At 41.4% G+C, this 25962-nt stretch overlaps 1 protein-coding gene across 1 annotated transcript in view; it reads right to left on the minus strand.

Moving 5' to 3' along the window:
- Window positions 1–24885, minus strand: part of adamts15.L (ADAM metallopeptidase with thrombospondin type 1 motif 15 L homeolog) — a 75722-nt gene extending 50837 nt beyond the window's left edge. The window contains exon 1 of the mRNA XM_018225687.2: window positions 23449–24885. Within this exon, the coding sequence (XP_018081176.1) occupies window positions 23449–24408 (960 nt within the window). The 5' untranslated portion in view covers window positions 24409–24885. The remainder of the gene's footprint in view (window positions 1–23448) is intronic.
- Window positions 24886–25962: the final 1077 nt, after the last annotated feature.

Raw genomic sequence — 25962 nt, forward strand, 5'->3', positions numbered from 1 at the left:
GCTCTCCCAATTGCGGAGACACAGGACAGTAGAAAAAGAGGGCTACACTGAAAAGAGAAATTAGAAGCAAGATTTAACTGCGTAAAGGAGTTTATCAACAGTTTATTTTTTTGTAAGGCTTACATTAGAATGTTATAGAGGTATATGGTGTAGATTCATCAAAACCGATTTCTGCCCAAATATTAATGAACCAGAATGTTACTAAGTCTTCAGTTGATCGATAATGTCTGTTGCTTGGTATAATGCATATGGTTCCAGGCTGACTTGAGGAAAGAAGATTTGGAGCACAGGCCAGTTAGGGTGAGAAATGAGGACAACACCTATTTGCTATCCTAATTGTGCTCCAAAGGACAGGCTCTTAAAATAGAAAAATGCAGTAGAGATGAAACAGAAACTTGTACCTTAAATCCTTACTGTGATAAACACAACCAGTGAAGGGCTACATTGTTCTGCTGATGAAATGTAATGTATTCTTATATATAAATTAAGGCTGTTGTTGAGAAGAGATTATTACATGTGTAAGCTGAACAATTAGTTATAGATATTTATAAAATATATTTCTACTTTTTGTTGTACTGCCCCTTTAGTAGTCAACCACAAAGTTTTAGGTCTATGAAAAGAATGCATCACATGACATTTTTTCTGTGTGATGCTAGGCCATTTATTTTTAGTTTTCGCTTAATTGGAGCCTCTGTTAAAATCAGTAAATTAAGATAGCTGCCATATAAGCTTAGTGATGCTTCAACGAACTGTAAGATTTCTATATACCTTTGATCTTTGAGAACATGCAGATTTTAAACCATGAAAAGCTTTTTAATGGCATAAATAAAGACAAATACAATATGTATTCAAGGATTGACTTGTATAAATAAATCTGATTCAGAAACATATGACCTTAAAAGAGGTCTAATAAACTTATCTGAAAAATGCTCTTTCAGACAAAAGAATTGTTTCTCCTATCCTCATTAATTTAATTAGAAACATCAGTGTTTATGGCTAAAAAAAACTCAAGTCCTATTGCATAATGGATAATATCCTTTCATCTCTGGAAGTCTATAAATCTCACCCAGTATTTTCAATATTGGGAGCAATGGCAGCACAAATTAAAATAAATGATAAGATAGTGGGCTGACCATGAACGGATGGAAAGCTACATCCTTAAAACATTTATATTTTATATGCATTCTTAGGTCAGTTATTTTCAATAGGAAAGCTTTAAAAGTCACTTTGGAAAGGAGTTCTGTGAATTCTGTGACATAGTACAGTTATGTGGCCTTTGTCTTTGATTCCCAAAATCAATAATGGCTTTTGTAGCCCCTATATAATATGTTTATAAGTAGGGCTTTACCATGGATCTGTTTACAATGATCACTTCAGTACATATATTGCATTTGTTAAGGTAAAAGTCAGAGTTTAAAACAAAATGTTTGAAAGAATAATGTACTTTTACTAAGCAGCCAAAAAACGTTGAATAATATTTCATTTTTATAAAATATTATTCATTTCCAAGATATCTTCTCCACATTTTCAGTACTATATTTCTTCAACAAATAAGCAATTTATCATTAGAGACCACCAATATTTATATTTACTCATTTAGAGCAGTTTTATAAAAATTGGCAATAATAATAATATATAATTTGGAAATGTGTTTTGTTTTCACTTTCGTTCTGATCATGACCTGTCGTTATTTCAAAGCAGGTCTGTTGTAGGAACACTGAGCTATTTGCACAATATATTTTCGATGATGCCAAATAGGCAGCTGAAATGTCAGGATAGAACTCTAAATTACGGTAAGGGAAAATAAAAGTATAAAAGACAATTGCCATTGAACATTTTAATAAAATCCCCCTACAGGATGAAGTGCCTGTAATACACCCTGAATGAGAAGTGACTCTCATTGAGGAAAGCCATATTCACTGGTGCATATATTTCAAATTGTACTCACAGAGATTTGGTAAGGGACATGCATATTAATGAGTGTTGGGCCAATAAGATACTATTCTCAGATGTACTCATACAATGAAGTTCCATATCAGTCACAACAGAGTGTGTGGACCTCTGTAAACCCCATCTAAACACAAATTAGTGCATTGACCTGATACATGTATCGTAGCACAGCTGGAAGTTATGATACACTTCAGGCACTTGTTGCTGTGAGACTTACCTCATGAAAAACAGTTAAGAGGACAGTAGTAGTGATGGGCGAATTTATTCGCCAGGCGCGAATTTGCGGCGAATTTGCGCGATTCGCCGCCAGCGAATAAATTTGCGAAACGCCCGCGAAAATTCGCGGCAAAAATTTGCCTGCGTCAAAAAAAAATTTTTACGAAAAAACGGACGCCGGCGTCAAAAACGGGCGCCGGCGTTGAAAAAACGGGCGCCGGCGTCAAAAACGAGACGCCGTCGCGATTTCGCGAATTTTTCGCCGTTTCGCGAAATTCGCAAATTTTTCGGCGAAGCCAAACGGCGCAAATTCGCGCATCAGTAGACAGTAGTAAGAGTCGTCTGTGACATGTGACATTGTAACTTTAACACACATCCTCTACATCACCTGGAGGGAGGTCTGGTTGAGTTGTTTGTAAAGTTTGATACCCCCCTAACTGGGCATATTTGAGAACAATTTTTTAATAAAGTTTTATGCAGTTAATATTTTTACTAAACCTGTTTCTAGGTTTATTGACTGGGGAGACTATGGTTGGTAGTAAGCCCAAATATGTTAAATTCCTAAGTTATAGCCTATATGTTTTTTCTTATCCAATTTATAGACTTTGGTCCATATATATCAGCATTATAGAAATGACACATCATAATAATACTCTTACTTTATGGGCATTTATGTTTGGTTAATTTTTTTATAACACATGCAGAAGTGCAATGCTGAATGATTTTATGCTATATTACATGTAATGTAAGAGTTTTCATTGTTACATATCATACTGCTTTGCAGAGTTAAAAATGGTTGTCAGTTGTCCATAATACTTAAGTCACCATAACACTTAGAAGAGTTACTGGCAGCACAATACATTTTACAACCTATTCAACTGTACGGTAAATACACTCGGTTTTTACGAACTTCACACACATGTGACAATGACTTACATAGTTGGTAACATTTTTTTCAGCCACATTATGCAGGTCAGAGTTCAAGCTTATTTAGTTCTTGGCTTGTTAAATATAAATATAAAAGGTAGTTATAAAAAGCTAGAGAAGAACTATGGGAATATATAACAGACATCAATGATTAGGGCAGCACAGACTTTGGAATAAACAACACAGCGCCTATTTTTAACTGTTGACATTAAATTTGCATATACCTTCTTAGAACAAATGGGAACTTCAATGAAAGTGGCACCTCTCTGACGGAACATGGCATCTATCTATTTTTCTTCAGGGAATTACTGGAATTCTTGCTTCCCTGTGCACTTGCTGCCTGCAGTTATTTGGAGAACAAGCTCATCTGATATCATCCCTACAAGTTCCCAGAACTCTGATACAATCCTTTTAACCATTACACAGTAAGAAGACCTTTGAATTAAAAGTCGGTTTTAGCAGGCATAGGATGCCACGATATTGTTTTCTACATTAATACTCCAGTAAATCATATTTTGCATATCTCTAATCTGATTAGTAAACCTGGTTATTTAATATAATAATATAATCACATATTTACAAATAAATTAAATAATAATAATTATTAAATGTAATGCTAAATGTCATTTCAATAAGTGATAGAGGATCTATAAAGAAGAATGCATTGATAATCTTAACAATGCATACTTGTCAAATGAAGTTCCTAAAACCTCTGACCCTTTGGTAATCTGTTCTTTAATTTGCTTTCCAAAAGCATTTAAGATGGAAATACAGTAGAAGCCACAGTAACACAAAACATATTTTGGCTCTGATAAAAGGCTACGGGACGATTCACAAAAGGTCATCATTCCTTAATGCATAGTTTTGTGAATTATTTAAGGAACAATTCATCAAAGTAATTTTACATGTTTTAATAGATATATTGCATGCGGTAATCATATAATACCGAAAAGCGGTATGCTAATCGCATTGTGATATTAATAGAACAGAAATAATCGGACGCATAGGGGCAGATTTATCAAAGGTCGAGGTGAAGTTTCCAAGTGAAAAACTTCGAATTTCGAGCTATTTTTTGTGTACTTCGACTAGGGAATAGTCATACTTCGATTCGAATTTGAAAAAACGTCAAAATTCGAAGGTCGAATTTTTTTGAAGTACTGTCTCTTTAAAACTTCTACTTCAACCATTCGTCACCTAAAAGCTGCCGAAGTGCTGTTTTAGCTTATGGGGGACCTCCTACCTCCTGAGGCAATTGAGGGAGTTTGGGAGATCGAAGGTCGAAGTTAAAAAAACTTTGAGTGAAAGTACGATTGTACGATTCAAAGTAGGCCAAAGTCGGCCCACTTCGACCCCAAAAAAACGTCAACCTCCATTCGATTGGTCTTTCGACCTTCGACCTTTGATAAATATGCCCCATAATGTGTGATTCATCCCTGAGTTTTCTGGGAAAGATCAACTCTATATGGATTACTAGAGGAAGTAGTGAGGTGCTACTGATTATGGGACAGATTCATTAAAGGTCGAAGTGGCTAACGCTAGTGACTTTCTGCCATCGTTGCCACAGGGCACAGGTTGCAGGGACATCACCAATTCACAACAGGTGCAGGCGCCAATTCGCTAGCATACAGGACCATCACTAGTGTTCATTCACACTCTATCGCCAGGCTACTTTTCGTTCTGGCGAACGATCGTTACTCCGCAGATTCACTAAAGTGTGAATTTTACTGAACGTTACCTCTTCCGCCAGACTTTGACTTTGTCACATCAGACCAGGCGAAGTGCTTAAAAGAAGCTACATCTTCCTCAGTCACTTACATTATATCCTGTGTGCGGAAATGCATTAAAGTTCCAAAAACGCTGGCGACTTTTCCTTTTTTGAAGTGGAATTGCCTGAAAAAGTCCTGACTTGAACTTTTTTTGGGTAACCGGTTTTCTCCAGATATTTCATAACATATGGAACATTTATTTTACAGTGGGCTCATGTAAAGGGCATTATATCAACTCGCTTGCCTTTATTAAGGTTCCCTGGACATGTATAAGAATAAGTCGTACCTTCAAGCATTTGCACCAACATTTCTAATAAAAACCTCCATACAACTTTAAATTACCTGCCGTATGCAAATTGACCTAAGCGCAAGATCAATAGCGAATGAACGCTAGTGCATCTTCGCTATGAAATGCTTGCACAGCCAAAGTATTGCTAGCGAAAAGTCGACCAGCGTTCGACGCCTGGGATAAATATCTGCATTTTGATGAAATGTGTATTCGTAGCGCATTTGCGTCTGTCGAAGTGGTGCGAAGCTGACGCTGGCAAAAGTTCACCAGTTAGTGAATCTGCCCTTAAGTAGGGCAGAAATTAAAGGCCTTTATGAGGAGCTGGAGCCTTACCTACAGCCACTAACACACAGAAGTCATGCTGTCAATGGCATGGTGAACCTTCTGTGCTCCCTTCATTCTTTCAAAAACGGAGGGATATATGGTGACGTGTCACATTTTAACGGTGCCTTGGGCAGGTCCTGAATCCACTATGTTCTGTGTCAGGGAATTATAGCAAGTTTCCCAGGAATAGGAATGACTGTAAAAAGAGACTTCTACTCTGTCAATGGCATCCCGAATGTCTTATGTGCTATAGACTGCACTAATAATGTGTTACAATATCGCATACTGTAGTTTAAAATAATGCACAAAATATTGCATGCTAAAAAATACCGCAGATAGCTCACTAATAATTAACAAAATTGCTTCTTAAGTCAGACAAACGACCTTTTGTGAATAGGCCCGTGTGTATCTCACGTGCACTTTAGCCCCAGATTAATGTCTAGAGTTATAGGATAAGAATAGATAGAATAAGAATACTTTGGATAAGGCTTCATGCAGAGAGAAACCATTTAAAATAGATCTGAGAACTTTAAGAAAAGTCTTGTGAACTTGAACAGAGCTGTCTTCTCTTTCTAGAGATGTGTATGACTCACTGGAAAAATATTTTTGAGGGTCGCAACAGCATGCAATAGCAAGAAACCTTATGAACCGAACTTATGCTGAATGACAAAAGTTAAAGGGATACTGTCATGGGAAAAAAATTTTTTTTCAAAATGAATCAGTTTATAGTGCTGCTCCAGCAGAATTCTGCACTGAAATCCATTTCTCAAAAGAGCAAACAGATTTTTTTATATTCAATTTTTAAATCTGACACGGGGCTAGACATTTTGTCAATTTCCCAGCTGCCCCATGTCATGTGACTTGTGCCTGCACTTCAGGAGAGTAATGCTTTTTGGCAGGCTGCTGTTTCTCCTTCTCAATGTAACTGAAGGAGTCTCAGTGGGACATGGGTTTTTACGATTGAGTGTTGTTCTTAGATCTACCAGGCAGCTGTTATCTTGTGTTAGGGAGCTGTTATCTGGTTACCTTCCCATTGTTCTTTTGTTTGGCTGCTGGGGGGAAAAGGGAGGGGGTGATAATCACTCCAACTTGCAGTACAGCAGTAAAGAGTGATTGAAGTTTATCAGAGCACAAGTCACATGACATGGGGCAGCTGGGAAATTGACAAAATGTCTAGCCCCATGTCAGATTTCAAAATTGAATATAAAAAAATCTGTTTGCTCTTTTGAGAAATGGATTTCAGTGCAGAATTCTGCTGGAGCAGCACTATTAACTGATTCATTTTGAAAAAATTTTTTTTTCCCATGACAGTATCCCTTTAAGCTTGCAAAAAAAAAACATGTATCTGATGACAAAGAATTTGTACAATATCCTTACAAACTAATCCAGATAGATTAATATTGGCAAGTTTATGCTGTGCTTACTCAATTGTTAATACATAATGTTTCAAATTAAACGATAATGCATTAAAGCAAATTATGCCTCTTTAGTCATATATGTCTACTACAGATATGTGACCTATTATCCAGAATGCTTGGCACCTGGGTTTTTTCTTTCTACTTAAAAATAATTTAACATTAAATAAACCCAATAGGATTGTTTTGCCGCCAATAAACATTAATTATATCTTAGCTGGGATCACATACAATGTACTTTTTTATTACTATACAGAAAAAGGAAATTTTTAAAAATGTAAAGTATTTGATTAAAATGGAGTCTATGTAACATGGCCTTACTGTAATTTGGACCTTTATGGATAACAGGTTTCCAAATAACGGATCCCATTATTAACTGTTTGACCATAGTGTCTTCTGGCTTCATCTATACTTTTTCCCACCATATTCCAAATGTCTTACTTGTTGACCATGATCTCTTTTGGTGTCATCTGTATCCCTTTCCTGAGTACACACCCTAACAAAACCTACATTTGGAAATTAAGCTGCCCCTTTATTTCCTGGTTAATTCATTGATGGTAATGGAATCCATTGTAGAAGTCTCCAGTTCATTGTCAAATGGAAAATCACAAAATAGTTTTCTAGATTTCTAAAGTAATGCATAAACTAACAAGCATTGAGTGGTAACATGATTTACTGACGTTTGATCCCAGTGTAATAATATCAATAATAGTGGTAGATTGCAGAGTCCATATTGAATGCATTTTCCTCTGCTAGTCATAGTTGTATGAAAATGTGCAGTTCACAGAAAATAAATAAATGGAAGACATTTATGTTATATCTCAGTAATTTAGACAGGCTGTTATCAGTTCACCATCTTTATTTCACCCACACAGAGAGACTAGCTTCCCAGTCTCCTCTCACTATTCCTAAGGCTGCAACATTCTAACATCCTTTAAAGGTAATTAGCTTTATAAAACTTAACACAGCTTATGCAAATACACAACATCTTCCCTCCCCCCTCTATTATGCTTCAAAACCTGAAGTTGCTTGTGTGGGCTGAACTTCGGCATATTTCAGTGGCCCATTCAACAGGGGGTGGAGTATTGCCTGATGGGTTTTCTGGTGTTTGTGGCTGTGCAACCACATTCGGTGTATCATTCCAGAAATGCCAGTTAGGAATGCAGGCAGTGTCCCGCACCTGTGAAGGCTCAGAAACAGGTATTAAATTGCTCACATGCCAAGTAGATCCATCCTGCAATTTGTAGGTGACTGGTCCCAACTGACTGTGGATCTGAATGGGGTCAGACAATATGGGATAAAATTTTGACCTGGTTGAGGGTTTTCCGATTATCACCCATTGCCCAACCTTAAGGGTAATTGTCTTGGCTTTTCTTCTTGAATCATGGTAAGCTTTTGTTTCTACCCTTGCTCGCAAGTCTCTGGGTTCCGTTACTTTTATCTGTGGATATAAACGTGTTAAGGGCAGCCATAGATTATGGCCTATCATCAGTTTTGCTGGTGATTCCCCAGTTGCGCTATGGGGTGCAGGCCTGTAGTGCTGTAGAACTATAGTTAAAGCCTTGCTGAATAGAAGGCCTTCATGTAGGTGTTCCTTAAGGCCATTCTTTAAAGTTTGGTATTGCAGTGTTAAAATATGCCTTTTGCCCTTCAATTGAAGGAAATCTTCAAATTCTTTTGACACAAACTGTGGGCCATTGTCTGTAATGATTTCTAGTGGAAGTCCCCACCGTGAAAACCATTGTTCTAAGGTAGTGATGACAACTTTTGATGCAATGACCCTTGCTGTAGCTACCTTTAAAAGGACGCCTGAGGCGCCAAGATGGCACCCGAAAATAGGATCTTGTTCCTGTATTGATTCCTGGGTTCCCTGTTGCCTATTCCTGTTATCCCTGAGGATATTCCTGTTTGATCTCTTGTTGTTGACCCCCTGCCTGGACTTTGGACTTTGATTATATTCTGCCTGCCTTGTGACCTGTTGCCTGAACTCGATTACCCTTTCTGCTTAATCCCTGGATACCACGATCCTGATCCCTCCTGAGGGGCTTCCTCCTAAATCCGGACTACTCCCCAGAGGGAACTCCCGGTTCCCTGACATTATTTTCGGGCCATGAATTCCACTGAGGAAGCTCAGCCAGATTTCGGCAGGGCCTTTCGGGGCCTGCATTCCCGCATGGAGGCGTATGAAGCCCGGCAGAGTTTTGTGGGACACACGCTGGAGGCGATTCTGGAAAAGCTCTCCTTGTTGACACCAGCGACCCCCCTGCCGGCACCTCCTCCGCAAGCGGCTGCTGCCATGGCTACCCAGCCCTCCACTTCTGGTCCACATATTCCTGCTCCACCTCTCTACGATGGCGATCCTCAAGCCTGTCGAGGATTCGTGAATCAGTGCCAGATTCGATTTGCCCTACACCCCACTGAATTTGACTCTGAATGTGCCAAGGTGGGGTTCGTGATTACTCGTCTGGCAGGGAAAGCTCTCGAGTGGGCATCTCCACACTGGGAGAAGCAGTCCCCACTGATGGATGACGCAGAAGCATTTCTCAAAGAATTCCGGATCGTCTTCGATGCTCCCGGCCGGGTGACATCCGCTGCTTCCCGTCTGTTCCAAATCCGCCAAGGGAGTCGCAGTGTAGCGGAGTATGCTATTGAATTCCGTACACTTGCTGCTGAGACTCGTTGGAACAACGACGCATACCATACTGCATTTTATAATGGTCTCTCCCTTCGCATCAAAGATGACCTGGTCTCCCGTGAATTACCCACGCAAGTTGAAGACCTCATCGCTTTGGCTGTCAAGGTGGACACTCTTCTGAGAGAGCATCAAACCCTGAGAGATCGTGTCAGGAAGTTTCAACCCATGTTGGCACCCCGCTTCCAGAAGCCTCTCCTGCAGGCTCCTGTCACCCCGCCTGCCCAAGCATCCATTTCTCTCCAGGAGGAACCCATGCAAGTAGGATGAACTCCCCTCACTGAACAAGAGAGACTCCGCAGACGGATGTCAGGCCTGTGTCTGTATTGTGGCGGACATTCCCACTTCGCCAATGCCTGTCCTGTAAAGGCTAAGAGTTTTGTACCCCGAGGTATGTCTATGGTAACTCATGTAGGGGGCACTACTCAAAAGTCTCGAGATTGGTCTCAGGGGAAGTCCCAAGGAAACTCACACAGGTTTCTCCTTCCCTTCCAGATTCGTCTGACTGAAAAGACCATCTTCGGGAATGCCTTCATCGATTCCGGAGCTGGGGGTAATTTCATGGACGCTCTCTTTGCTAAGTACATGGGAATTCCTTTATTTCCTTTGCCTTCTCCCATGAGGATCGTCGCTATAGATGATAAACCCCTGGAGTCTGTAATCACGATGACCACTGGCGAACTACTTGTGCAGGTTGGGACCCTGCATATAGAGAGACTTTCGTTTCTTATTATCCCTTGTCCCGCTGTTCCAGTTGTTTTGGGTCTCCCCTGGCTACGCCTGCACAATCCCACCATAGACTGGTCCACAGGGCAGGTTTCTCGTTGGAGCCCATTCTGCTTACAGCATTGCCTTCCTGCGAAACCCCTCAAGAAGGTAACTATCTCCTCAACCGAGTTAAAGTCTCTTCCCTCCTGTTATAAGGAATTCTCCGATGTGTTCTGTAAGAAGTCTGCGGAATTCCTTCCTCCACATCGCTCCTACGACTGTCCTGTTGAACTCCTGCCAGGAGCCATGCCCCCCAGAGGCTGCACTTACCCTCTCTCTCCTGCTGAGACTACCGCAATGAAGGAATACATCCAAGAAAATCTCCAGAGGGGGTTTATCCGTCCTTCTACCTCTCCTGCAGGGGCTGGGTTCTTCTTCGTGGAGAAGAAGGACGGAGGTCTTCGGCCATGTATAGATTACCGGGGCCTGAATAAAATCACTGTAAAAAAACAGGTACCCTCTGCCCTTGATCGTAGAGCTCTTCGACCAGCTGAAGGGGGCGAAGATATTCTCTAAGTTGGATCTCCGGGGGGCGTACAACCTCATTCGCATCCGTGAGGGTGATGAATGGAAGACGGCTTTCAACACTCGTGAAGGGCACTATGAATATCTCGTTATGCCCTTCGGCCTTTGCAATGCCCCTGCCGTCTTCCAGGAGTTTGTTAACGATGTGTTCCGGGATCTCCTAGGAAGGTTCGTAGTCGTGTACCTGGACGACATCCTGATCTTTTCTAAAGACCTAGAAAGCCATCGCTCCCAGGTGAAGGAGGTACTCTCTCGTCTGAGGAAGAACTCTCTCTTCGCCAAGTTGGAGAAATGCATCTTCGAGGTGTCCAAGATCCCCTTCCTAGGATACATTATCTCTCCTGAGGGATTTGAGATGGACCCCGTGAAAGTGTCTGCCATCCAGGAGTGGCCTATCCCGCTGAGTACCAAGGCAATCCAGAGATTTATCGGATTTGCTAACTACTATCGGCAGTTCATCCGGGGGTTCTCTTCCCGCATTGCACCTATCCTGGCCCTCATCCGGAAAGGGGGTAAACCCAGCTTGTGGCCTCCATCTGCCATTGAAGCTTTTCAGTCCTTGAAAGAGGCCTTCACGTCCGCTTCTGTCCTCCGACACCCCAATCCCGAACTACCCTTCTGCATCGAAGTAGATGCTTCTGAAGTCGGAGCCGGAGCCATCCTGTCTCAGAGACACCCCGCTGATGGGAAGTTGCATCCCTGTGCTTATTTCTCCAAGAAGTTCTCATCCGCAGAGCAGAATTACGATGTCGGGAACCGAGAACTCTTGGCTGTTAAACTTGCCCTTGAAGAGTGGCGTCACCTCCTGGAGGGTTCTCTGATTCCTGTTCAGATTTTCACCGATCATAAGAATCTCGAGTTCATCCAGTCCCTCAAGAGGCTAAACCCCAGACAAGCAAGGTGGGCCCTCTTCTTCTCTCGATTTAATTTTATCTTGACTTATCGCCCAGGTTCCAAGAATCAGAAGGCCGATGCCTTGTCTCGTAGCTTCACTCCGGTGGACCGCTCTCCTGAGAGACAAGAGCCAATCATCCCTCCAGTCAAGATTATTGCCTCCCTGTATCCACAGTTTGCCGACCAAATCCTGGCTGGTCAGTCTTCTGCTCCTTCAGATACTCCCATTGGAATGGCATTTGTTCCTCCTGAGCTGCGTCTGCCTATCCTGCAACAGACCCATTGCTCCAGGCAAGCCGGACACCCTGGTCCAGCTAAGACTCTTGAACTCTTACGACGCCTGGTCTGGTGGCCTGATATCCACAAAGATGTGAAGGACTTTGTTGCTGCTTGTAATGTTTGTGCCACATCTAAGTCTAGCCATTCCCGCCCCAGTGGGTTACTACAGCCTTTGCCGGTTCCTTCCCGTCCCTGGACCCACCTGTCCATGGACTTCATTGTCGAACTTCCTCCCTCCTGTGGGAACACTGTGATCTGGGTTGTCATTGATCGATTCTCCAAAATGGCCCACTTCATCCCCCTGAAGAAGTTGCCCTCTGCGGTGGAGTTGTCCCAGCTATTTATCCAGTACATCTTCCGCCTGCATGGTTTCCCGGTGGAGATCGTCTCCGATAGAGGCACCCAGGTTACTGCCAAATTCTGGCGTTCACTATGCAAAGACTTGGGAATTGTTCTTCAGTTTTCGTCTGCATACCATCCGCAGACGAATGGGGCAGCTGAACGTGTCAACCAAGCCCTGGAACAGTTCCTGAGGAACCACGTATCCCTCTGCCAGGATGACTGGTCTGATCTCCTCCCATGGGCGGAATTCGCTCATAATAATGCTTGTCATTCCTCTACAGGAAGATCTCCATTCATGTCGGTGTATGGGCAGCATCCTCAAGCTTTTCCCCAAGACTTTGTACTATCTGACGTCCCGGCTGCTGACGATTCCGCAGCCCATATGTCTGCTATTTGGGCTGCTACCAAGTTGAACCTAGAGAAGAGCGCTCTTGTTCATAAGACTTTTGCGGATCGTCATCGAAGATCCTCTCCTCCCTACAAGGTGGGTGATAGTGTCTGGCTTTCTTCCAGGAATATCCGGTTGAAGATACCATCTCCCAAGTTGGGTCCAAAATTCGTGGGTCCATTTCCCATCTTGGAGATAATCAACCCTGTGGCTGTCAGACTCCAGCTTCCACCAGAGATGAGAATCCCCAACGTGTTCCACGTGTCTCTGGTGAAACCCACCATCACCAACCGGTTCTCTGGCGGTCAATCTCCTCCTCCTGCCATCTCTGTGGAGGGTCAACTCGAGCACGAGGTGGAGAAAATCTTAGACTCCAGGATCTCCAGAGGGTCCCTTCAGTACCTCATTCAGTGGAGGGGCTTTGGCCCTGAAGAATGCTCCTGGGAAGGACACCGTGACGTTCACGCTCCTCGTCTGGTGAGGGATTTTCACGCCAAGTTTCCCCAGAAGCCTTGTCCCGGTGGTCCTGAGGCCCCCCGTTAAGGGGGTGGTACTGTCACGATCGCCGCCCGGAGCAGGACCAGGAGCTCCGGGCGGCGCAGCTATTCCTTCCGACGCCGCTCCCAAAATGGCGGCGCCCATGGCCGCCACGTGGGTAGCGGCGCCGGCGCAGAGACGCCTGCGCGCAAGTGCGCAGGCGCGAAGACGTCACAACGGCGCGACGGACGCAGGCGCAGCGCGTCGGTCGCAGACGTGCTGACGCCGACGCAAGGGCGCCAAAAATCCCCTTTAAAAGGACGCCTGAGGCGCCAAGATGGCACCCGAAAATAGGATCTCGTTCCTGTATTGATTCCTGGGTTCCCTGTTGCCTATTCCTGTTATCCCTGAGGATATTCCTGTTTGATCTCTTGTTGTTGACCCCCTGCCTGGACTTTGGACTTTGATTATATTCTGCCTGCCTTGTGACCTGTTGCCTGAACTCGATTACCCTTTCTGCTTAATCCCTGGATACCACGATCCTGATCCCTCCTGAGGGGCTTCCTCCTAAATCCGGACTACTCCCCAGAGGGAACTCCCGGTTCCCTGACACTCTGGCTATTTATAGTATAAATCATATGCAACCAACAAATACCTCTGGTGTTGTGGTGCTACGGTTATTTCTCTGCATATATCCAACTGAATTGTATCCCATGGGGCTTGGGGAAAAGACCTAACTTGTAGTGGAGCAGCCATTTTCTTAAAATTTTTCCCACTGAGTAAGCATGGTTCACATTTTCAAATCAAGGTTTCAATTTGATTGTCTATGCCAGGCCACCATACTGCTTTTCTGCAAAGCTGTTTTGTTCTTACCACACCCAAATGTCCTTCATGGGCCATCCTGAGGACTGCTTGCCTCAGTGCAGTTGGAATTACTGCCCTGTGCCCTCGTACTAAACAAACATCTTTCCAGGGTGACAACTATGTTCCAACTTGGTAGTATGACTGAAGGTGTCCTGGTAAAACTACGTAAGTAGTTTAGTATTTCTTGAATCACTGGGTCATTCTGAGATGAAGTCACCAAATCTTGTGGTGTAACTGTGAAGACTAAGGAATTGGACATCATCAATGTGTCTTCTTCCTCCTGTGCAGTCTTTGTCTCTTCAGACTTGATGACTATACGTGACAGGTAATCTGCTACTTGATTCAATTTTCCTGGTCTGTAGCAAACTTCAGAGTTGTATTGCTATAACCTGTATGATGCCACTTTTCACATGCCCATATACAGGCCAGTGCCTCCCGCTCTCCTGCTGTGTATTTCTGCTCAGCTGGAGAGAGAGCTTGAGAAGCAAAAGCAACAGGGTGCTCCACTCCATGATGAATCTGTGATAAGACTGCACCTATGGCAACAGCTGAAGCATCACAAGAGACAAATGTAGGTGCCTTTGTTGAAAAATGCGCAAGGGTTGGTGCTGAAGCAATACGATGTCTCAGTGTACAGACTGCTTGGGAAAACGCTGGTGTCCACTCCCAGTGCACATCTTTTTTAAGTAAGGCACGTAATGGTGTTGTGATTTCTGCATAGTCAGCTACGAAACGTAGATAATAGTTTGTGAATCCTAGAAACAAAGCGAGATCTGCTCTGTATTTTAGCTCAGGTAATTAAAGTATGGCCTCAACATTGGATTGCAAAGGTTTAATTCCCAGTGATGAGCGTCTATGACCCACAAAGTCAACTTCAGTTTGTGTGAAAACACATTTTGTTTCATTCAAGGTGAGGTTATAGTCCATCAGCCTGTGAAATACCTGATCAAGGATTGCATTGTGTTCCTCCAGAGACTGTGCATGAATGAGTATGTCATCCAGATAAATAGTTACCCCAGGGATTCCTGCAAAAACAGTTACCATGATTTTCTGGAAACAGCAGAACACAGCCCAAATGGCATGCGTTTGAAACGGTAAAGTCCCTGATGTGTAATGAAAGCTGCCAAGAGAGGGGTATTTGTAAATAGCCTTTACGGAGGTCCAGCTTTGTGAAAAATTTTGACCCACTGCATTAGGAAATGAGGTCTTCTGTAGTGGGCAGAGGGTAACAGTCAGGTATTATTGCTTTGTTTACCTGACGTAGGTCCACACAAAGCCGGATTTGCCCATCTTTTTTTTTAGCGATTACTAGGTTGGAAACCCATGGGGAAGAGTCAATTGGTTCTATAATATCCTCCTGCAACAGCTTATTCAGCTATGTTTCTACTGCAGCACGGATTGCTATAGGGGGCCTGCGCAGAGGCGGCATCACTGGAGATACCTGGGTGTTTAACATTGGATTGTGAGAAAATTTGCATATGCGACCCAGCCCAGTAAAAACCTGGGGATATTTATTTTTCCAGATAGTGTCTACTATATGTATTTCAGCATTTGTCTGAACTTTAAATCCCAGTACATGAAACAAATCCAGCCCCAATAGGTTTGCACCCTTCTCTGTGACAAAAAATGGAAAACTTCCCAAATGCTTGTTTTGGTGTGTATCAGGTAAGGTTACTTTTCCCAATACTGAAATTTGAGTATTACTGTAACCTGTTAAGCATGCTAGTGTATCTTGGAGTGGGTAATGCCAAAAATATGCATTGTATGTAGCAGAGTTTGTAATAGAAACCTTTGCTCCAGTGTCCAAAAGCAGTGGAATTGTGACATTAGCAATAACGCAGTGGCAGAGTTTGAAATTGTCATTATCCTTACCCACTGCATTAATCTCACTAGTATCAGGTGTACAGTCATTTTGTTCTACTGGTGTGTCTGGCACTGAGCGGCAGAATTTAACAAAATGGTTCAATTTGTTACAGCGCCTGCATCGCTTCCCTTGTGCTGGCACAGATTCCTGCCACCTTTATGGCGGCTGCCTCCACAATTGAAGCAGTGTGCATTAGATGTACTGTCAGTCAGCTTGTGTACATGAACAAGGACCTCACTCCCTCCCGAAGGGGGCAGCATATTCCTGGCCTCCAGCAAAGCCATTTCCATTTGGCACCCCAGCTCCACAGCTTTTTGTAAAGTAAGTGTATCTGGTTCAGGGGCGCTTCGCCAATGAGGCAACTTGAGACTGTTGATTCAGCTGGCAGCGCCCCACTAGGTACCAGGGGCGGCAAAAATGCGGCTCCTGGTACTTTAAGAGCCGATTTTCCGGTTTTCAAACCCGAAATCTGGCTTTTCTAGCGCAGAGAGTGCAGCTTGGCTCTCTGCGCTAGTGCACTGGCCCTCTCTGATGCCCTAGTGGACCCCCCCGGCACAAAAAGGTATGCGCACGGGGGAGGCAGCAACTGCTGCTGCCTCGGGCGGCGGAGGGGCCAGGATCGCCCCTGATGTGGTTCCATAAGCAACCTCTCTCTATATTTAGCATTTGTAGTTTTTTCAATAAGTTGGTCTCTAATCATTTCATTGTGCAAGGGACCAAATTTGCAGGGGACTGCTAGCCACCTCAGCTCAGCAACATAATGACGTATAAGTTCCCCTTTAGCCTGACAGTGCCTGCGAAAATGAACTCTGGCCACTAAAGCATTTGGGCAGGTTTAAAGTAATTCTCCAGAGCCTGTACTGTGGCAGTGTATGAGGAATCTGCTCCCAGAGTTGTGAAATTGTGGTATGCTTCAGAGCCCAGGGAGTGAAGTAACAGGGCCCTTTTCCTCTCAGGGGAGGTCTCATCCAGGCCAGATGCCAGTAAATAGATAGAAAACTGTTCATACCAGAGATCCCAAGACACTGCAGGCTCTCCTGGGTGCTGCAGAAACTTTTCAGGGGGATGCGCATAGGGTTCAGATGTCCTTATCGCCATTGTTATATCTCAGTAATGCAGACAGGCTGTTATCAGTTCACCATCTTTATTTCGCACACACACAGAGAGACTAGCTTCCCACTCTCCTCCCACTATTCCTAAGTCTGCAACATTCTAACATCCTTCAAAGGTAATTAACTTTTAAAACTTAACACAGTTTATGCAAATACACAGCAATTTACAGGGCATATTTGCAAATAATTATTCATCCAGTGTTGACAACTGCACTCTGTTGTAGCAGGCAATTATTGTCAGCTGGAATAACAAAATTGCCTATTGTCGTGTGGCTTTATTAGATATGATGCATAATCCACTTGGCTGGTTAATGGCAAAGAAACCCACTAAAACATCATCTGTTTGTCTTTTTTTAAATATATTATGGATCTTTAAAATGTTTTAAATATTTCTGCTTCTTTAGGACTTTCCATTTAATATGATTGGTGTTTTTGATCATAGCATTTTGCAGGTAATTAATTGTTAATATACGGGATACAAATTTGTGTGGTTAATAAATTCAATATCCTTTCAAAAATCGAATAATAAATAGTTTGGCAGTCCAAAACCAGTAAGCAGAGTATTAACAATTGTCTAAGTGTGCACAAATCTGGCTAAAAGAGTTCATTATATTTAAATTATACTCTCCCATAAGGAAAATAAACAGTATTAACTTTTGAAGTTGTTAGTTTAAGACAGTGAACGGAAGTTCAAAATATTGAGCCTGGGTTCGGTGCATCTTTCAAATTCCTTCTTAATCTAAACTTATTTTCCCACCAGTGTCAAATAGGAAGATAATCTAATTGCCTAAAAGCCTATGCAGCAGTAAGAAATTCACCACATTAATAATGGGGCATTATGAGAACGTAATACGGGAGTCCATTTGACTCTGTACAGGTGAGTCATATATCATAAGTGTTCAAAAATAAAATGTTTTTCTTACGCTTTAAAGAAAACATGTTTGGGTGCCACATAGAACATGGCCTTAATTAAATATGACTCAAAAATAGTTCCCATGTACCAAGTGAGTGCAAGCTTCAGTTCACACCGCTGATTCTTAAAAGTTGTTGGAAAGTTGTCAATAAACAAATTCTAATAAAGTGAGCATACTGTACCTTGCCCAAGGTTTCATTATGTACTTTTATACTTCTGTGTGCTGAAGATTCTCTGAAAGCTAAAGGGAATCTTGAACACCCAAAGTAATTTCATTATCATATGGTAGAAGAGTTGGATAGCAGATGCCCCAAGTTAGCAGATTCCACAAAGGTCCGGGCCTAGGGTGGCAAAATTTCAGGGGCAGCCGCCCAGCCGTTTTATAGATGCACTAGGGAGCCAAAGCTCCCAGAAATCCGGTGCATGCATGCGTGCTTGCACGAGGGGGACACACCATGGTAGGTGGGCGTATGCTATGACCTGGCGGCCTAGGGGTGCCGAGGAGGGGCCTTGGTATGATCTCAGGGGGCAGCTCTTAGTATTTATATTATAGTATAGGTGAGTCAAAATGACTGAAGCACTAATTGGCAAAACTGTACACAAGCAGCAACTCTACATTTTTACCTTACTGGCCCTCAAGGCTTGAAATTATGCTCCCCCTTGAAATGATTGAATACTTGGAATATCAATTCAGCTTTTCCCTTTGTTTTTTTTTAATTTGCTGTCAGCTGCCTGCCTTTTGTTAATGAGCTCCCATTTTTCATTTTCAGTTTTCAAATACAATATTAAACGATATACACGCCACTATTATTTCTGGTGCCACATACTAAAAATTCTTAACCTTTTACATCCTTTGTCATCAACCAGGCAGTGTTTGCCTTATTATTGTCCTGTCTGGAATGTTTGTTCAATCTGAGATGAATCTTACATCATCGCCTTTCATTTCCAGCTTTAAACCTAAGCAGACATTTAGCAGTTTTTTCTCTAAACTCATCTTTGTTGTATAGCAATACGCAAATAAAATTGATATTCTGAGCTATTAACACTAACTTTCCAGACTGTGAGCCCAAATAATCAATAATTATTTGTTTTATTGTTATTATTTTTATTTGTCCTAACTTTTGCCAATTTAGTATGCATTTTGGCTAGCTCTTTGATATGCCATGTTCAGTATCTCTTCTATGTGCAAAATAATCATGGCAGATTGCATCTGTTTTTTGTACCCTGCCCTGCATGTAGTAAATGACCTTTCAGTGTCCTGTAGTTTACATCCTTACCAAATTCTTGCTATATCACTAAGCTCTAAATTAGATGTAAGTGTCTTCCTCAAGACTGAGCCTCGATGCACATACACTGTATACAAACTTATGTTTCCTCACTCACTCCAGATAAGTATTATCTTATAAATATTTGGATTAGTGTGGGCTTCTAGTAGTTTAAACAAAGTTGTTGTCTGAGGTCAAAAGTTGCTCTTCAGCCATAATGTTTAATAATCTGCTGAAGCCTTATACGGTTGATCACCAAATATACTTATTCTTTACAATCAGGCATGCTTTGGTTTTGCATTAAAGTGTATCAAAAGCATAGCCAATGCTATCAAACGATGCACACGCCACAGGCTGGATTTGCCCTGAGGGCGCCCAGAGGCCAAGGTCCTTCGTTTCCCCTCCCTCTCAAAGGATCATTTGCAGCCTTTCTCATACTGGAGCACTAGCGCCTAGTACTCCAGAATCTAAAAAATCTCCTGTGCAGCTGGGTGGCATGGCGCCCCTTAATTTATGCCACCCTAGGACCGGGCTTTTTTGTCCTCACTGCAAATCCGGGCCTGTACACAACACTATTATTTCCGTTGTCAGTTTTCAGCGTGCATGTGCCCAAGTTAGGGGCAGAGCAGTAATGCAGTTTAGGAAGTACTAAGGGAAACTGTTCCCTTGGACTAAAAGTTACAACTCAGGGGGAGTTTAATACTCTAATAAAGCAGTGCCTGGCTTTCTAATGGGGGCCCATTCACAGGCTTCTGTCTAGAGGGTTAAGGAAATTTTATTGGCCTGTGTGTGGCCAGTTTTACTTATGCCCTTTTCTGTCAATCCTATGCAATTTTCATTGCACGAATCAAAATTAAGACAGTTATAGATATTATGATACAAAAGCTACTTTTTTTTAAGGTTACGGGCGACATCATTTACAATTTAATTTAATACGCAATGATTTCACATTGTATTTATGACTTGCCATGGTCTGGAAAAAAAAATCATATGTTTATCTTGGCCATGTTTAGGAAACTGCAGTGATTACATACTCGAACGAGACCGCTTTATTTTACACATGATTACCCTCGTTACAATTTGAAGCATGGCGGGCTTTTGTTTAATTACCATTTTACTGTATGTGACCGAAATGAAATCAGCAATGAAAGTAAAACATTGACGTCAGCAATGAGTCATGTCATGCATTAAAATGAAATGTTTTTATAGGTGCTAATTAAGCTGTCAGGGTTTGCTCAGCAATGGCAGGAACAAGTACCACCTAAACAAACGGTGACTAGTATGGCACAGCTGGTAAATTCAGTAACAAACAGTTAATAAAATGGATGAATTTTGATGAGCTGTAGGTGCAAAAAGGACTCCCCTTTTTACGCTCTCCTGCACTGCACCTTACAAGGCAGTGCAGAATATTTTCCATCTCACCCTCTCCAGCATTTCCCAAAAGTGACGTCTGCTGGTGGATTCACAACTGAGTTCTACTCTGTTGTAAATCTGCAGAGAAATCTACACCACTACAGCATATTTCTCTACAAAGTGTCATTTTGGAATTGTGTTCCACCTGCACTCTGGAACCATTTTCAAATTGGGGGAATTTGTATGCGTGTCTCTGAGATGGTTACTATAAAATGTACATTTACATTGTTGGTAAACAGTGCAAAAAATATATTTGGATGACTTATTGCACCCGGAAAGTGGAGATTCTTATAATAATTTATTATAAGGCTAATCCATTGCCAGCTAAACCAGTTAATACTTTTGAGAGCCTCAGACTTCTCAGACCAAGGTCCCTGTTTTGTCCTGTCAGCACCCTTCAGGTAATCTGCTACTGGAGGACAGATGTATTGCTTCAGCTGCATAAATAACACTCAAAAAAGGGGGGGTGGAATCACTGTTTGGAAAAATAAATCTCTGATTTTAACAGTCTACAGCTAATCTTCTAGTCTATAGTAAGAGTCGGAAACAAGTAGTCTATATTAATAGCCACAGGTTAGAAATCTGTATTATATTTGACTCAATCAGACTATACTAAAATATAGCATTCTTAAACAAAATATTGTTCTGACTATTTGACCAACAGCCTACAGTAAAATAGCTTGTGGTTCTAGTAAATCTGATTACTAATGGGGTTATGTAATAAAAGGCATTACATTTACCCAGGGGCATTAACTCATAGCAACCAATCAGTAAGTAGAATTTACTAGTCATCTGTTTAAATGCAAACATCTTATTGGTTACCATGGGTTACTGCTCCTGGGCAAACTTAATGCCTTATATTACATATCGGGGTTAGTCTTCAATAATATAGTGTTGATTAAAATATCTGGTAAGCTTTTCTATCTTTTCACAGAAACAACATGCTTATTGTTCTATGTTTATTGCATGGACCATACTTATGTTATCACAGCATGTTAAAATAAATTGTACTGCAGCCAACGAAAGCATGATTATATTCAGTGTTTGAATACGATTTCATTTTTCAGGATCATTTTGCAAAAAAAAAAGTGTTGCTGTTTTTTAATCCTGTCTTCACATACTTATCATTCTACACTGGATAATTCATGAGACCTGGAACTGAACTCAAAAAATTTGTTTAAGTCACGTGGGCGGTAAAACCAATCAAAAATGTTTCACTCTGCCTTTCTTATGTAAACCTGCTAGACCCCATATCAGTAGTAGATGACATGTCAGGGAGATTAGAGTAATGTGTCATTAGTTAAACTAACACAGAACTTTCTCTGCTCTGCTCCCAACTGTTGAATGAAGGGCTTGTTAGGAAGATATGAATGAATGCAGCTAGAAATAAAACTCCACTCAAGTTTGGGTTGTCATAGACACTTTGCCCTGAAATTGTCTCCAATCTGTCATTCTGTGTTTTACAAAACCAAAGTTAATGTGTAAAATATGGGGCTTTATCTATAATCTGTATGTGCAACTGTCAAAATCCTGGAAGATTCATAAATCCATAGTTATCATCTTCCATTACTGTAAATGTTATCTTTAGCAGTCGCACATCATTTCTTTCCTGAATCCAGAGGAACTAAGTTCATATGCAGAATGAATGATAAGCTGGAATAAACATATGGTTATTTTAAGCATGGGATAAAAGAGATTTTAAGGAGACTTTACTGTAGGAGCATAATAAGCAAACTAGTCAGCTGTAAGAATCTTACCTAAGAACAAATTCTATAAAACTGCACAGTTTTGAGGCATGCCAAAAAATGAAATGTAAATCCTGTAGCATTCTTACTGAGCTAAATTAGGCACACTGCATGTACGCTCAGACTTCTCTTTTAAAAGGCAGACTCGAGCAAATTGTGACTAATGAATCATATGATTTCTAATCTGTCTCCAGATGGATTCTTTGGCTTTTACCAAACCTCTCTAGCTGTGGCTGAACTACAAGTCTCAGAAGTCTCTTATTTGTGTGACATTGCAAAGGCATTGGTAAGGTTGTATAACATAAGCATATGCATATTTATATTATATCCAGTATAAAAATCTGTATTAGTCCTTTAAACAGAGAACCTAATGACAACCAAGGGCATTTGTCATATTTCAGTCTGATTTGGCTGATAAGATAAAACATACCAATCTGAGAAATTCGTTATTAGAGGTCAATAGTAAAAAGGAACAATGGGTAGTAGAAACTTTTGCCACTACATAGACTGAGGCACTCAGCAAAATGTGATGGTTTCTGCTATTATACAATTTTAAAATTGAAAAACTGCACAGGTTTTCATGCCCATTCAAAAGCCCAATTCAGTATCTTCACTGGAACACTGGGGATTAGCAAGTGGCTGAACAAGTTAACCTGATCCAACCTGTACTTATTATGCTAGACATACTAACAAGAATACTTGAAAAGTCTGAACTACTGATGACCCTTAATGCCAATGCTTAAAAAGCAGTGATTAAGACAGAACAACTCCACCAGTATTGTACAGTAGAACACATTACCCCACAAACCTGTGCATCACTTACTATTACTGTAGTTGTTTAATAGTTCAGATAGACAGTCATACAGTAATTATTTTAAAGATGAATGTCATAATTTCACCTCTGCGGTCTGCAGTTTATATAATTTACTAAGGTAAGTACATTGAGCTACAGACTAAAAATGAGCCTCCTTAAAATGTTTTTTAAATGGAGAATGCTAACTACACATTAAGGATACTTACCATTTTGGTGAAGAGGATCGCCGTGTCCCAGTACTCCGGGTGCTTGTCGCTTACTTTGTTCCATTTCTTCTGCCACCCACAAAAACTTCTCAGTGTCATGGCGGCATTGGTTGTAACTTTTGGACCCTTCCCATCATCAGTCAGCACCATAAATTTCACAACGACAATGTTGATTGGATTCTGAATACTGGGATGTCTGTATAATCGAGCTGCTGTGGCCATCAAGGTGAGCAGGTAGTGCTGAAGGTCATCACCATGAAACTTGAGCATTGTCTCATCAGCTACAATCAACGTCTCCACATACCTAGTTATGGATGCAAACCGGCGGGACCGGTGACTGCCTTTTAACTTGGTGCCATTCAAATGCTTTTTATTGTGAGAGCCCTTGTATTTGGTTAGAGCTTCCATAATACCTTGATTTAAACCAGAACCAACTCCACACCTGGAAGTGGCATCTACTGACTTCAAATGTCCTTTTCTGCGCTGTAGCAGGTGCGGCCCCTGGTGGCTACTTTGCAATTGGTCTCTAGTGAAATTTTTTAAAGGGTTGATTATATATTCCTCCCCTTGGTAGCCAAAAGCACCCCTCAGTCCTCCACAAAGGCTTAATGCAGCAAAAGAATCACGGTCTGAATTGACATCCCCTGAGTAGAAACAATGACTTAAACTTGGTGATGGTTTGGGGTTAGAACCAGGAAAGTGCATAGAAAAGGCTGGAGCAATAAACTGTGCATCAGGAATCAAATTAAGGTAGAAATCCTCATGAAAAGCTGTGATTTGGAAAATGACCCCTAAATCCTTGGCATTATCATTTTCTTTTTTTAAATAATATCTCCCATTTAAGTCAGGATCCAGCTTTTTGGGGATAACCACAACCTCCTGTAAGGAGGAACACAAATTAGGGATGAGAAGCAGCAGATCCAAAGCAAGCAGAGAGGTGGCAGCCAGATGTGTGCACATGGTTTAAGTGACTCAGCTACAAGTCAATTTATCCAAAACCAGCAGAATATACTTGACATGGAGTAAATAAAAAGAGATTTTCTCAAAACAAAAGGCTGCAAATATTGGTAAAATAGTAATTAAAAAAATAAAATTCTCCAAGTCATGTTTTTTTAAATAGTATAAATAATGCAGGAACAATAAGCTGGGTAACTGGAAAGGTTTAGCTGAATATTCACTTCCACAAATTCCAAAAAAACACTAAAGCTGGTTTTTCAGCCAGTAATCCAGATGTTCATTCAGGCAGTGCTCAGAGTCTCAGTGCTGGAGGCATTGTGTGCAGCTTCACTACCTGTCGATTCACAGGCAACATCAGCTTCTTCTAGGGCTTTATATACATTTCTGTCCTGTGCAAATAGATTTTTTTTTTCCTGGGAGGTGCTGGAAAGGCTTATTGGTCTTGCCTCTGCCACTTGTAGCTCATTATCAGACACACACACACACACACATACACAGCCTCCCTCTCTCATTGCCTGGCAGGCTTTAAAGAGACAGATTTCTATAGCCAAGCAAAGTTTTGCATCTGTGAAAAGCAGCTGTTTTCTCCGCTGTTCAGCCAATTTTTTTCCTGTTGCACAATGCTTACAAACTATGTGATTTTTCAAAGCAATTAATGATTGTTTTCCCAAGAGGCTTCTCTTTTTCTGTGGATGACTTAGCCGAATGATATGCTTTTGTGCTGCACAGAAATGTTAGCAAAGTCCCAGGGCTGTTTTTTTTCTTTTGTAATCTACTATGACGAAGGAATGACTGTATTTACTGGATACAGGGAGCAGTGCTAATCTGATTGTTTATTTAGAAGTGCTTTTTAATTCTTCTTTAATTGCACTTTCATATAACTAAACAGAATTTCATAATATACCTAGCCTTTTATTGGTGCCAGGAATCAATGCTCTTAGTTCCAGCTGTGCAGAATTCTGTACATTTCCAATAAATGTAAGGCTTTGCTCTCATGGAGACTGAAAAGAAACACCCCCTTGGTGAAACACTGTTTTGAGATCATAACTGCCATTTGCTACAGAACATCATATACTGTAACATTGCATCACATTAGACTATTCCAGCTAAAGTGTTTATATCCTAAAACCTGAACCGTGTCATCATGCAGTTTTGGTATCTGATGTGAGAACACAACATAATGTTGTAATTGAAAAATGATGTGTTCAGGCTGTTTGTTAAGAAATGTTTAAAGAAAATGCCTGTAAGTATTTTTATCTTGACTTTCTAAATTTGCAGTCTGCTACTTGCTAAACATAGATCTTCTATTTTCCCTACTAACTTCTGACAATTACACACAGAACATTTACTGACAGACAGCACACGCTTAGAAGAGATGCAACAGGGCTACCACTTCATCTCATTTAACCAGGATACATTACATCTCACCCTGCCTCACATATAGAATAAATTCTGCATAAACTGTGGAACTTTTTTTCTCTGGATCTAAAATTATTGCAAATTATTGTTAATTAGCTGCTGTCCCTGTTATAGAAGTCTATTGCAACATGACTTATC

The sequence above is a fragment of the Xenopus laevis genome, chromosome 7L (assembly GCF_017654675.1).
Source record: "Xenopus laevis strain J_2021 chromosome 7L, Xenopus_laevis_v10.1, whole genome shotgun sequence".
Lineage (NCBI taxonomy): Eukaryota > Metazoa > Chordata > Amphibia > Anura > Pipidae > Xenopus > Xenopus laevis.